We start from the raw sequence: 15,250 nt of genomic DNA on the forward strand, positions 1-15,250 counted from the left end.
ATGTTATTCTTCTGCGCATGCGGGTCACTTTCAGGCTGCGGACAGTACACACTGGAATCTGATATGGGCCGCATTAAAACAATAATGTGAACTGTCAAACAAAAAAATCGAATCTGGGGGAAAAAATTGGAATTGAGCATTAAGGCCTGCAGTCTGAACGTCACCAAAGAGCCAGACACTAATAAATGCCTTAGGTTAGACCTTTTTTTTAATGTATTTGATATAGTCTGAAGTTATGTCTAACCGCAATAGTAGGGTATATTGGCTCAACTGTTGAGTGTCTATGGGATCAAATGACATAATCATGATCCCACAGGCATCCAGGAGCAAAACTAGGCAAGTAAACTAAGGGGGAAAGTGAGGGGGAGCCTTTTCCCAAGCTTGAGCTTGAGGGGATGCACATATTCTCCTACTTTGAAAACACTGGAAAGGTCCTTTTTAGAAACAGTGTCCATTTTTTTAAATCCTTCTGTATAAAGTATCACAGACAGCTTGAAGCTGAATACATTCAACTGTCAGAATTCTGGATTTTGAGATTCAAATTCCTCTTTTCCATTTGGAACCGACTATTCTTAATCTCTGTTAAGTGTAATGACTGGTTTTCTTCCACAATTGCAGTCACATAGTTCATTCCAGTAAAACATCCTCTGTGAGACAGCACACTTAAACAAAAAGAAGAGCACAGGCTGGGGGCCCATTTGGGTTCCATTGCTTAAAGTGTGATCAGTAGTCTATGCTCTTCTCTGAGCTGCATACGTCACATTCCTGAAATTCTTCAGCAAAAACCCCTTGATGAGGACCCCATCCATTGGTCCCCATTGGTTTGACATCAATTTTTTTTTCTACCCAGGGGAGTAGACATACATTTCATGTGACTGTCATTCTCTAAAATATGTTGTGTGGGGAAAAAATAAAATGTTTTAAATGAAAAGTAAATTTGTCTGAATAACTTACCAGATTTGTTGCCAGTAGCTTTTTAGGAAATAATGTTGCTGAGCATCTGAAAAAAGTAGGCAGAGGATCAAACCAATATAAGGCATTTTGAGGGGAGAGGACAAAAGGCATTGGACTCGTGGTCGACCATTTGTGTAATAAATACATTGACTTGACGCTGTTAATTGGAAGCTTGTATCAACAGTGAGTTTTTAATTATTTCATTTACTTACTTGTGCCAAGCCAATGAAGCCATATTTGAAACATCCATTTTAGGGCTGGGTATTGGCAAGGACCTCACAATATGATACTTATCATGATATAAGGGTCACATGCGATTGTATCACGAGATATTGAGATGTGATGCTTATTTCGATACATTGCGATACTGTACTTACTTTTTAGAAATTTTTAAAATAGAGTTGAAAACTTGCTGTGTACCACCTAACCCCGGATTCTGCAGTTTTGATCTGTCCTCAGCCCGGCCTCAACTCACACTGGAAGTGTTTCAGAAGCGTTTTAGCAGCAGAGCGTTTAGCTTGCCCCACATTGTTGACTTGTTGTTTATTTGTCATTTTGTGTGCTTCTGCTACCGATCACAGCTCTCAGTGAACCGTTTTTTTCCCGTTCCCTGCATGGCATGAACCATTTCAGCCTGCCTGATTTTGCTGACTTTTTCAGCTTTTGTTGATTTGTTCACTTGCTTCTACCATGGTTAAGTAGGCTTCATAGTTAAATTGTTTCTTTTTTTGTCTAACTGTGCACAAACCATTGTATGGCAAAATAATTTAATCTGGAAGGATATCTATGAAGAACTTTGCACTCTTGTAAACAATGTTGTGCTATAGTAAACTATTTGATCATAAACCCATTGTATAGCTTTAAATGGTGATGAAACAGCAACAAAAGTCAACAAATTTATTTAATGTTTTTCCAGCAACCCTAAATCAATAAATAGAAAACAGAATAAGTAATTTCCCTAACATTTTATTGTTGTTTTTCTTTTACTTTTAATAGACACATTATTTCTATCCTGTGGCACCTTATTTTGAAAACCGGATGTTGTCACATGTATCCTCGTGCTAAATGCATCAAGTCCGACCCAATTCGATAAATTATGTTGTATGTGGTTCTCGTATCGTGTAACATGAAGACTTCACAGCCTCTCTTCAGGTAGGACTCTCATAGTGCAACACTTGTCTTTGTAAAGAGAGAAACTGAATGGATAAGGTCGCTAACCTGCCTGTCGGCTTTTGGTTCATTTTGAAACTATGGCGGGCCACTATGGTCTCGTTAATTAACCTCCTAACATTCCAACGGCCCGCCCACGGGCCGTCAGGTCCTGGCAGCAGCTTTCGGTATGTGCACACAGCTGCTATGTTAACTTCATACTCATATGATACACCATTTGAAAGCTAAAATCCCCGTGATTCGACCAATGCAAACCATTTCGAGATACAATCACCACAGCTGGTACAATCGGCGCTTCTGTCAGGCCACCTTGTGTAAGCAAAATTTAGGCGACTCACCTATGAAGCCTCAGTAAGCCACTGATCGATTATATTCCAACAAAACTGGTATCGTTTCATATTTGCCAGCAGATGTGGCTCGTATGTCATTATAACCGTAATAACGGCGATTTGAATGTAAACAACTACGATAGCTTGTATTCAAATTAGCCGCTGAACTCTGACCTTTCGACTGACAGCTAATCCGACCCAATAAGAGTTCACATGTCCGTTTTGCAGCCTACAATAGCCAACAAGAGCCTGCGCTGTAAGGAAGGGCCAGCCCCTGTTATTTTCTGGGTAGGCCAAGCCAATTGCAAGCAATTGTGCCGATGACTGGCACTTGGTGTAGCCAGTAAAATTCTGAAAATAACGATATCCAGCCTTAAGTAGGAAGTTCATGATCTATCATTCGATCTACCGGCTAATACGGCGCGATGCAGCAGCAGCCGCCTGCCAAGGGGGGTGCTCTTAGAAAAGATACATACCCTTAGAAAAACCTGTGTAAAATAGTAATTTTTTTATGGTATTGGTATGAAATATTGACTAGGTAATACTTTATCCTGTGGCCCTACAGTTTTTTCCAGCTAATATGTCCCAGCTATAGTTGTCTGCATGCATTTGTTAGCAAGCATTTTCAAGCGGAAATGAAAAATAGCACAGTCTTAATCAAAACATGATTACGCGCTGAAGGAAGTAATGTGGAAACACTATCTTTCAACAATCCCTTTATAAAGCTCTCAATTCAATTCAGTTTTATTTATATAGCGCCAATTCATAACCAAAGTTATGTTAATTACACTTTTCATATAGAGTAGGGTAGAGGATACTGTTTGTAATATTATTTACAGAGACCCAGTAATCCCCACCATGAGCAATACTTGGCAACAGAGGCAAGGGGAAAACATCCTTTTAACAGGCAGAGAAACCTTGAACATGGGCATTAGCTTGAGCGGAGGGAGACAATATTCACACAGTAATACAAACACTAAAAGTAGTAGTTGTACAGACAAAAAATGAATAATGGGACTGATAATTCTAGTAATAATAAATGAAAGGACTAGTTATAGGACTAGTAATAATAATTGTAGCAGTGGGTGTTGAACAGGAACATGGGGGCAGCAGGATGCCTGCAACCACAGATCCAGACTCTACAGCTCCAGAGTCAGAAACGCCTGCAGAAAATGATAGGAGAGGGAAGAGAAAGCACAAGACTACGGGAGAGGGAAGAAGTTGAGTTAGTTAATGTTAGTAACTCAAGTGGGGGAGAGGATTCAAAGATTGCTCAATTGACTCACATGTAAACATTTTATTTAAAAAAAAAAAAAAAAAAAAAAAGTATAGGTGTAGAAAAAAGTTGAATACAAGCCCACATATCCAAGACACTGTACAAGAGCTGAACAGTGTGGTAGTCGAATGGTTCCTGTAGCTGAAAGTATGCCTAAGTAGTAACGAACCACAAAACATTAGGAAGAAGAGTTGCAGTGGAGGGATAGTAACAAAAAGAGTGAATTTTGTACTAAATTTGAAAGATCTAACATAAGACATATTCCTAAAAACTGAAGAAGCTATGTCTGGTCAAGCTTGGTAAACAAGGAGTGTTACCCACATGAGAGTAGCCCCTGTCAGACCCACATATTACAGTGTGTTCAGCAGCATATGGAGACTGTTGTGCACAATATCCCTAAGAAATTATCAGCAGTCAAGTAATAACTTATTTAATAACAATGTATTGCAACATTTCAATCATTGTCAATTGTCCTCTATTAAACAGTATGATAGTGTTTTAATATCCTACTGTTGCAATACATTTATTGTGAATTGTCCCCATAAATAATTGCACATAAATTTGAATATTTCTAAATGCACATTTGCATGATAAATCAGATTCATTGATAATGATTACATTTTAAATATTTCATCATTCTGATGACAAAATATGCTTATTGTAAAACACAGAATGCATAATTATTAAAACGGAAAACACGGAATTTGGAGGGAAAATGAAACCAAATCTGAAAAAAATTAAAACAGATTTCATAAAACCCTACAAGTGCACACAGCTTGTGTGATGTGACTATTAGTAGGAAGGATTGGCAGTTTACTTCAGAAATCAACTGTTTTGGTGATAACTCTTAACTGAGGGGGGCGACGGTGCAGTTGATAAGACAAGTCCTGGGTTCAATTACCCACTGTGACATATCCACCAATGTGTCCCTGAGCAAGACACTTGACCCCTAGTTAAGTCCTAGTTAGACCTCTGACATATATAGTAATTGTATATGTAATTCGCTTTGGATAAAAGCGTCAGCTAAATGAATGTAATGTAACCCCCCTGATGTTACTCTCTCTGATCATTCCTGTGTTTTCTTTGAGAGTGCTATCTGTGTGCACACAAATGTACAAACAGAGGTAATAACAAAACGGCTTATCACTGAAAACACTAGTGAAAAATTTATTGAGGCTTTCTCCTCGACACCCGCCCTCTCACGGGTCTCAGTCAATGAGCTTGTAGATAATTTCAGTTCTAAAATTACAAATATTATTAATGCCATTGCACTAGCCAAGGTGCAGGTGGTCTCCGGTAAGAGAAGATCTCCATGGAGAAATGCCACGCTGGTTAGAACTCAAAAAAAAGAGTGTCTTCTTCTCTGACGTCATCACCAAAAACACTAATAATGCACGTGCCCTGTTTGGTACTGTCGACAGGCTAACCAACCCTCCTGTGTCTGTAGCCTCTGACCTTCTATACACCAGGGCCTGCAATGAATTTGCCTACTTCTTCACAGACAAAATTCAAACAATTAGACAAGCAATCAGTGCCTCCATGCCAGTAACAGGATATGTCTTGTCCCTGTGTCCACTTAAAAACAATTCATATAGCATGAGACAATTTGATTCTATTAACCTTAAAAACCTGGAGGACATAATACAACATCTGAAATGCTGCCTTGATATTCTGCCAACAGGTTTTTTCAAAAATGTTTCTAAATGCATGGCCTCAGATCTACTAGAAATCGTCAACATGTCTCTCCTCTCAGGTTTTTTCCCACAGGCCCTGAAAACTGCAGTCATTAAGCCACTCTTAAAAAAGAGCAATCTAGACAGGTCACTAATGAGCAATTATAGGCCCATATCAAATCTCCCATTTTTAAGTAAAATCATTGAAAAGGCTGTTCAACAGCTCAGTGCTTTCTTGACACTAAATAACTGTTTTGATGTCTTCCAGTCAGGTTTTCGACCACACCACAGCACTGAAACAGCTCTTGTTATGGTCTTCAATGACATCCATTTAAACACTGACAGTGGCAGAATTTCAGTCTTAGTATTATTGGATCTTGGTGCTGCATTCGACACGGTCGACCACAACATATTACTAGACAGACTTGAAAACTGGGTTGGACTTTCTGGCACAGTACTAAAATGGTTTGAATCCTACTTAAAGGACAGGGACTACTTGTGTCTATAGGTAATCACATCTGAGCTGACAAAAATGACATGTGAAGTTCCCCAAGGCTCCATTCTGGGGCCTCTTTTGTTTAACATTTACATGCTTCCACTGGCTCAGATTATGAAAAACAACAAAATATGTTACCATAATTATGCAGATGACACACAGATTTACATAACCATTTCACCAGGGGGCTATGATCCCATACGGGTGCTGAGTAACTTTATTGAGTAGGTCAACGCCTGGATGTACCAGAATTTTCTTCAGTTGAACAAAGATAAAACTGAAGTTATTGTTTTTGGAGCCAGGGAGGAACGATTGAAAGTCAGCGCTCGACTTCAATCTGTAATGTTAAGAACCACAATTCAAGCCAGAAATCTTGGTGTAGTCATAGACTCAGACCTGAATTAGAAAGTCAGCCTACTATCACCTGAAGAATATATCACGGATTAAAGGATTTATGTCTCATTAAGACCTGAAAAAACTTATCCATGCATTTATCTTCAGTCGACTCGACTACTGTAACAGTGTCCTTACAGGGCTCCCTAAGAAATCCATCAGACAGCTGCAGCTGATTCAGAACGCAGCTGCTCGAGTCCTCACTAAGACCAAAAAGGTGGATCACATCACTCCAGTTCTGAGGTCTTTACATTGGCTTCCTATATGTCAAAGAATTGATTTCAAAATCCTGCTGTTAGTTTATAAAGCACTGAATGGTTTAGGGCCAAAATACATTTCTGATCTGCCAGACCTCTCAGGTCGTCTGGGGCAGGTTTGCTTTCTGTCCCCAGAGTCAAATCTAAACAAGGAGAGGCAGCGTTCAGTTATTATGCTCCGTATATCTGGAACAAACTCCCAGATAACCGCAGGTCTGCTGAAACTGTCAGTTCTTTTAAATTTTTACCATTACTTTTAATTAAATATTTAAGATTTTTATTTTTACCACTGCCTTTAACTAGTAGATTGATAACTTACACTGCACTGTAACATTTACTGTCCTGTTTTCTTTTTCTTTGTTTTTAGCTTTTTACCATTGCTTTTAATTAAATATTTACACGGTGAGAAATGAGTAGGTAATTGACTGAAAACATAATGAGTGTGAGATGGAACAGAGTGAAGGAAGTGGTCTTAAATCTCACGCCTGAGTGATTTGCAGGAACCTCTGTACACCTGTAAACACGCAGGTGGGTCCAGAGTATAACTGGATCAAAGTGGCCTGCGGACAGACATGTCCTGGTTTCTCTGTAGTGTCCGAGGGTTTTTGGAGTTTCAGTGGACCCAAAGATTGCTATGGACCCGAGTACAGACTAGCTAGAGAGAGTAGATTAAGTGTACTTCTCTGTTTATTCTCTTTTCAAAATAATTGTAACTCAATTATTTGCTCAACCCCTCAGCCTGTTTTTATTTTCCATTTAACTCTTTTAACCCTGATTGTACACTGCACTGTAACTTTTATTATTTTTTAATGTGTATTTTTTCCCTATGTTGCTTTTAAACTTTTTTATATTTCCCTGTTGCTTTTATGTTTTATGTAAAGCACTTTGAATTACCTTGTTGTTGAAGTGTGCTATACAAAAAAACTTGCCTTGCCCTCCCCCTTGCCTACTCCAGACTTAAAACTGTTCAGAAACAACTGGGCTAGCAGCAAGAGGTATCCACCAGGTGTACTAGTAATTTGTATATGCTACAGAGTCAACTGGAACAACTGTCTATGACCTTCCATGTTCAGCAGCCAGTGGAAAATATGACTTCCCTGCTCGCCCCCCATTGAAGAGCTCACGTAACAGATCATCTCAACAACTGGATAAGCTGAAGATGTTATACCATCGATGAGTGTTAACTCTTCTTAAGAAAAAGAGACTGGCCATGGTGTGAAAACATTGAAAGCCACATTGTTGGAAACGGTCCAGAAGAGATTCTGTGACATTGATTCTGAGCGCCTGTGTGACATTGCTACAGTCCACGATCCAAGGTGAGTGAACTTCATTCACACATTCTTTACATTCCTGTGTGTGTGTGTTTGTGTGTGCACGTGCATCCAGCTGTCTCACTCTTAGAGCGGATAAAAGAGCAGGTGAGAAAGCAGGCAAGTATTGAAACCTGATGAACCTGTATCTGCAGCTCCCCTCAGCTTTACAGTGCTTTACAGTCAGTTACAGTTCATTGTTTTGTGGTTTTGGTTCACTCTCACCGCTCTCATGGCATTGTTCTCAGCCACAGCAGGCAGCTGTTTTCAGTGATAATACTCTCAAAACCTACTTTACATCAGCACCAAACAGCAGACGGACAGTTTTAAGACTAGCTGGCGAACACGGGGGAGCATTGAGCAGCTAAAGAGCAAAATATTTCCCTGAAGAGTTGGTAGTTATCAGACAGATCTAGAAGAGAGTGAATATTGGACTTGCATGGACTTGTGGACACAAACACTCCAATTGTAATGTTGCTTCTTACAGGTACCACTGATGACATTGATAAGATTCAGCATTTAAATATAGCACTCACATTCCATTCCAGTGGTTGCCAGTTTGTTGCACAACTTGCATATTTCATGGTAGTGTGGAGTGAGACTGACATAGTCATGTCAAGTGATGAATCTTTTGTGGTAGAATAATGAATTAATTTTGCTTTAGATTTAGGTTATTTGTGAGGTGGTGTTTCAAGATTCATGAAGCTAAAATTCTCAATGAAGTCTGTGAATTGTGGCGAGTTAGTATTAGAATATATGGACATTCTATTCTAGAATGAAGGAATCGGGAACAACTTTCTGAAACCTTCCCTCAGTCAGTCTTTACCGAGACAATACCCAAAGCTTCATCTCACTCCATTTGCTTTAAATGCAACATCAATGATTCTGAACTGATTGGATTAAACGACAAAATATGTAGAAGTAAGCAATGGTAGATAAATTTACTTGCTAGACATGCCCTGAAAGTAACTATATAGCTACATGTGGAAAAATAAATTGTCAATATACAGGTGTGTAGCTTTGGTTAGCACTCAGCATCTAGCCTGGTCCGACCACAATTCTGCAGTGGCTCGCTGGGCAGCGAGGCCGATATGGCACTATGTATAGCTGTTGCCATAACTGCACATTTGAGATGGAGTTGGTGTAACCACATAACGGTTTCCTGCATACAGGCCAACATATCAATGCAGGTATCTGCAACAAGGGATGTTGTCTGCTACACTGACCCACCAGAGACATCATATGAGTGCAGATTTGTACGCTAATTTATTAGGACTATTCTGAGCTGCTCTGCTAACGTTTTCCCCAAAGAGTACACGTGCTCCTAAATGACAAAAATTAGGAGCACAGTGAAAATGTTTAGGAACACAGAGTTTATTGACATATTAACTGCATGTGTGTGCTGCTTGCTCTTGCTCCTCTTTGTGTACAAGGACTTTCAAAGTGAAGTCCCTTGTATCTGGACACTTAGCATGGGCCTTAGAATGTTGAGACAGAGTTTGAGTTTAGGAAATTCGACACATTGAAAACAGCTTTTAAAACATGGACACAGCCCTTTAAAACATTTCATCACAGTGACGAGTGAAAACATTCATCAGAGAAAACTCTCATGTGATTGACACGTTGCTGCATTGTGGCATGTGGAGCTTATAGTTTTTGAACCCGTGACAGCTACCACAAACACCAGCACCACCCTCACAACCTAGGCCACACTTTATGTAAACAAAAATTAATTCCAGTTGGACAGTACAGCAGTCTCATAGGCATAGACACATGAGTGAAATACTACTGTAGATCCCTGCTTTACTAGTTGTACTGTAGTACTGTAATATTGCTATGTATTTGTCTTACAAGTAACACTGACTGCCATTTTTTACAGAAACTCTGAGTGACCTGATGAAGCTCGAGTGTTCTTGGACCCATCGGAGGAGTAAGTTATTGTTTGGCAGGTGCCGTGCCTCTGTCAAGCATCAACCTGAAGACAACACAGCAGCCAGCAACATCAGGAAAATCTCTGTATCCACAGGAAGACAGTTTACCAGAAGTCTTTTACCTGCAACCTTATACAGTATATACACCATGTACATTTCTATTTCATTGACAATGAATAAAGTGCTTTTTAAGGAGAGTTTTGGTCATTTTTAAATTCAGTAGTAAGGGTTCTGTTGTATTAGAGAAATATATCATGTTCTTGCACAAGGTTATTTCACTGTTTAAACAGGTGTTGTGAAAAATTGCATTTAGGATGGTCAAATAACTTGGTTCATTTAACACCCTGACTGAAGATATGAAAGAGTTTAGCTAGTAATCCCTTACTACAGGTAGTAAATAATGACTCATAGCAACACACGACATTTCTGTTTCACTAGCATTACTTCAGTGTTGACAGGTCACAATACAAGTTGTGCAATATTCAGTACAGCATTGTTAAAGGGTAGCAAACATAATTTACAACTTTGACAAACATTTAAAGCATAAATATACCAATAATTGTCTGACAGGCAAGTAAAAACTTCTCAGGTGAAAAGATCCAACTGGACCGTCCTCAGAGTAGCTGCAGACACTTCAAATACATAAAGTTATTTTAGAAGACCAATATTCCTTAGGTTATGTTGACATGGTAAGGTCCTATACCAGGCAGGTTGCTGTGTTATTATAGTGTCACTTTATTTCATTCATTCAGATCTAGGATGTGTTATTTTAGTGTTCCCTTTTATTTTTTTGAGCAGTGTATTTCGCTGTTGCTTTTATGTTTTATGTAAAGCACTTTGAATTACCTTGTTGTTGAAATGTGCTATACAAATAAACTTGCCTTGTCTTGCCTTGGCCTCCCCCTTGCCTACTCCAGACTTAAAACTGTTCAGAAACAACTGGGCTAGCGAAGTGGCTGAAGTACTTGCAGTACAATACTACTGATTCCTTCAGTGTGTTTGTTGTTTTTTTACTAGAAATAATTGCTTAATTAAGTTTGATGTTGTCTCATATAGTACTTTCCACCCCACCTACTAGTAATTACTTTGTGTCTACTTAACACACTGCACATGTTAATGTGTGGCTATCATCTCTTTATCAGGTGATTTCACTCTTGTGGTCTCATATATCAGTAAAGTAGATGATTATCTACTGCTGTATGGGCTCATAAAATAATAAAGACCACTGTATGTACCAGCTGGATTTCTGATGAAGTACAAATAGACAATGTTTTACTTGTGCCCCTTATCATATAGAGCTGTTGACAGGCAAAGCGGCTTAGGGCAGATTCAACTTAACGTATTACTTATTAATGTATGTTTGTTTTTGTTTTTTTTTTTCAAAAATGGAATGCTGACGTCTCATAATGTCTTTCAGATTGCTCAGAAATATGACACACAGAAGGAGGAGGAGCTCCGTTTCTGGATCGAGGAAGTGACGGGAATGTCCATTGGAGAGAACTTCCAGAAAGGCTTGAAAGATGGAGTCATCCTCTGCGAGTAAGTTTCGGGATTCCTCTATACTTGTGGGGTCCGACAGCTTTGTGAGGACAAAAATGCTGGACCCCACAAGATTAAAGCGTTGTTTGAGGGTTAAGATTTGGTTTTAGGGGAAGGGTTAAGGTTCGGCATTTAGTTGTGATGTTAAAGATAAGGGTAAAGAGCTAGAGAATGTATTGTGTCAATGAGATGTTTCCATGGGGATAGAGGGACAAACGTGTGTGTGTGTGTGTGTGTGTGAATAATTAATAGATCTCACTATGTTCTGATACATGTTGTGTTTTCCTTCCTCTCTCAGGCTGATTAATAAGCTGCAACCTGGTTCAGTAAAGAGAATCAACCTTTCACAGCTAAACTGGCACAAGGTAAGATCTGTTCTGACCTGGAAAATGCAATGCTGTCACATCATCTGCAGATAACAAGAATGGTCATTTTTTAAAAAGTCTCTCAGAGGTCATCATAAAGAGGACATTCTGCTAGTTTAAGACCAGTCACAGCACATCGGGCTCTGAGAACAAGTGGACTCATTCATGGAGCTTTCACCGCTAACAGCTTTGTGTTTTCCGTGCCATTTGTTTGTTTTTCAGCATTATTACAGAAAAGCAACTGCCCCCATAGTCATGAAACTTAGTGGAAGGCTGGGCCAAGGAAGAACCCACTACATTTTAGAGCGGATCTGAATCACGAGGCAGACACTATTTTTCACAAATTATTTTTCACTTTCCTTTAACATTGCGAGATAGGTCACTGGTAACTTTGGTGTCTATAGAAAAATGAACAGAATTTGTTGCACATGTGCGAACCAGTTGTGATTAAAGTGAACGGTGTGCCACAACTAAACACACAACAAAGCATAACAGCCACGTCAACCAGCTAGGCACAAACATATTTTGACATACTGTAATTCTAATAGTTTTGTAGATCCAGACGTATAGTGGTTGCACTTGCAGAGTTTCATATCATACAAGACTGGACTATTGGCCTTGAGGTCTGCGCTCTCAGAGTACCCTTCTAGTTTTTGCTGTTTTTGCTTCCTTCTGCTTTTGTGTGAGTTTGTGCCCAACCCCCATTACTCCTCTGTTTTTTTTCTTTTTTCCATTGCTCTCTGCAGCTGGAAAACCTTGGGAATTTCATCAAAGCTATCCTGGCCTATGGCCTAAAGCCCAATGACATCTTTGAGGCCAATGACCTGTTTGAAAATGGGAACATGACTCAAGTCCAGACCACACTGCTTGCACTGGCCAGCATGGTGAGTGAACACAGTACAGTAGGGTCATTGTCTACTGAGGAACATATTTCTATTGTCATAGGAAACAAATCTAACATCACACCAGTCCTATGATCATTATGTCCTCTCTGTTAGGCAAAGACCAAAGGCATGGACACAAAGATTGATATTGGGGTGAAATATGCAGACAAACAAGCTCGACATTTTGACGATGAGAAGATCAAGGCCGGTCAGTGTGTCATTGGACTGCAGGTAACGACGACTAGTGATTAAGCGGTTCTTAATGCCAGCACATGAACTGGTATCTTTAGACTGATGTCACTGAGAGCTTATATAACTGCCTTTAAAAAAAGAAACAGTTCCTCCAAAACTGATACAATGGTTTGTGTTGATGGTTTATTTTAGGGTTAAACTGAAATATGATTGTATTTGATGAAATCCTGTCGCTGGCCTTTTGTCCTCAGATGGGGACAAACAAGTGTGCGAGTCAAGCCGGTATGACTGCTTATGGAACCCGAAGACATCTGTATGATCCAAAGACTCAGTCTGACAAACCCTACGACCAGACCACCATCAGCCTGCAAATGGGAACCAACAAAGGAGCCAGCCAGGTTAAAACCCACTCCTTTTAATTCTGCATCTTTTTATTTTCACCAAATCCGTAATCTGCCTTGATCATGAAATGAGTATAGTATTAAGCTGATTTCACCTGGCGCAACAGCTATATTTGAGGGGTCAGTTCAACAAAATTAAACAGAAAATGTTGATGTTGATGTCACCCACATCTAGTGGTATCTATTAATGGAGATAGTTTCATTTTTATTTGTCCACATTTTGAGATTCTCCACACTCTGAGATTTCTGCCTCCACCCCATAAAATTTCATGCTGATCACATCATTGAAAAATGAGGATGAGCTTTATCATGTCATGATGTAAACTCACCCTTATAGATATATATATATATAAATTTTTTTGGCTAAAGCTGTGGAACAATGTGACATTACCTCCCAAAAATAGTTTTAATCACTAACCTTGATCATTGAACCTTGAATGACGGATAATCCGTTATTAATGATTAATGAACTTGTGTGGGAACTTTCTTTTAAATGCATTTGTCTACAAAAATGTGTCCAATTCTTGTACAGATCATTCAATACATGTTGAGTGGATGTGTACTACCTTTATCATGTTGTAAAGTTTCTGCTGCATTGTGGTTTCCCGCAGGCGGGAATGTCAGCCCCTGGTACCCGCAGGGACATCTTTGACCAGAAGGTGGCGATGCAGCCGCTGGACAACTCCACCATCTCCCTCCAGATGGGCACCAACAAGGTGGCATCTCAGAGGGGTATGAGTGTGTATGGTCTGGGACGACAGGTCTACGACCCCAAGTACTGTGCCCCCTCAACAGAGCCAGTCATCCACACTAATGGCAGCCAGGGGACCGGCACCAATGGCTCGGAGATCAGCGACAGTGACTATCAGGCTGAGTTCCAAGAGGACGAGTATCATGGAGGTTACCATGACAATTACAGCTCCCATTACAATGATCAGGGCATTGACTATTAGTGGAGACGTCCAGAAAAACAGTTACAAGTGTATTTTATCATCTTCACAACAGAGCAAGTCATTTGCTATCCTCACTAGTATTTTTTTTCTTTAAAATGAAATGTTGCCTTGAGTGCTTTACTTTTTCACCTAGACTCTTTGATCTGAGCAGCAAAGGTTGTAAGAAGTTGCAGTAGCATTTAATGAGATACATAAACATGTTTTTAAGCTTGAGAGCATTCTTTATTACCCACTTTTTAAAATGTGTCTTAATGATGGAACCATGAAGTAGTGATATGTGATATGATGGTGTAGCATCAGGTGAAGCTGCTGCATTCCAGTTTTTGTATTCCTTAACTGAAACTGTGCTGCTTGATCCATGTGAAATTGGAGTTGTGGAATTCCCATGTGTAGTTCTCAAGAATAGGCTGATCGATGTGACTATCTCCCCCCTGTGTTCTGTCTGTAATGTTTTACATTTAATCACTAGATTTTATTTCCTATAATGATAAGCATGGTGGCTATTTGGCTACGGTTAGGGCAGATGACTAGACCCAAGCTGGCTCTATTTTACAGCTAGGCTTTCTAGTTCCATTACATGACGTATAGTTTCATGTTGTTTCCTTTGTATTCCCAAACTGTATTTATTGCAATGGCTCTCATTGTAAAACAGCCCACAGTTATATGGTTTGTAAAGAAAGAGGTATGTTATAAATAAAGCCTTAACATTCTTTAATTCTGGAAGCCTGTCTGCACATTATTGTTCCAAACACATGACCAGTTGTATTGGCAGAAGGTGCTGCTACATTTGTTGCTGCAGCTTCAAAGTACATCAAGAATACAGTAATTTCATGCTGCAGTCCTTGTGTAGTGGTGCTGAGACAGGAATGTATAGTTCTGATGTGGAAGCATTCCACTACTTAAATTATAGTAACCAGCAGTAAGGGAATCAAAGGTGGAATATACCCTCACTGCCCACTTTATTAAGTAGGCCTACACCTTGCCTAGTTCCTTAGTTGTTGACTGTGGGGGAATCATTATAATTGACGTGTGACTAACTCTGTTGGCCTTCAGAAGTAGTGAAACAGAGGTAAGGTTTCAAAAGAAACTGTTGGTTGCTTCTTAATCAGAAGATACACAAGTTATAA

The 15,250-nt window shown here is 39.5% G+C and overlaps 1 protein-coding gene across 2 annotated transcripts in view; it reads left to right on the forward strand.

Moving 5' to 3' along the window:
* cnn3a (calponin 3, acidic a) overlaps positions 1–15,250 on the forward strand; it is a 24,485-nt gene that overhangs the window by 7,805 nt on the left and 1,430 nt on the right. The window contains exons 2-7 of one of the 2 annotated variants that reach the window (XM_046062082.1): positions 11,207–11,328; positions 11,627–11,693; positions 12,440–12,577; positions 12,692–12,808; positions 13,021–13,167; positions 13,782–14,044. In XM_046062082.1, the coding sequence (XP_045918038.1) occupies positions 11,207–11,328; positions 11,627–11,693; positions 12,440–12,577; positions 12,692–12,808; positions 13,021–13,167; positions 13,782–14,044 (854 nt within the window). Of the gene's footprint in view, positions 1–11,206; positions 11,329–11,626; positions 11,694–12,439; positions 12,578–12,691; positions 12,809–13,020; positions 13,168–13,781; positions 14,839–15,250 lie in introns of those variants that run through there. The other variant, XM_046062073.1, reaches the window with a different exon arrangement.

The sequence above is a fragment of the Micropterus dolomieu genome, linkage group LG01, assembly GCF_021292245.1.
Source record: "Micropterus dolomieu isolate WLL.071019.BEF.003 ecotype Adirondacks linkage group LG01, ASM2129224v1, whole genome shotgun sequence".
NCBI classification, from domain to species: Eukaryota; Metazoa; Chordata; class Actinopteri; order Centrarchiformes; family Centrarchidae; genus Micropterus; species Micropterus dolomieu.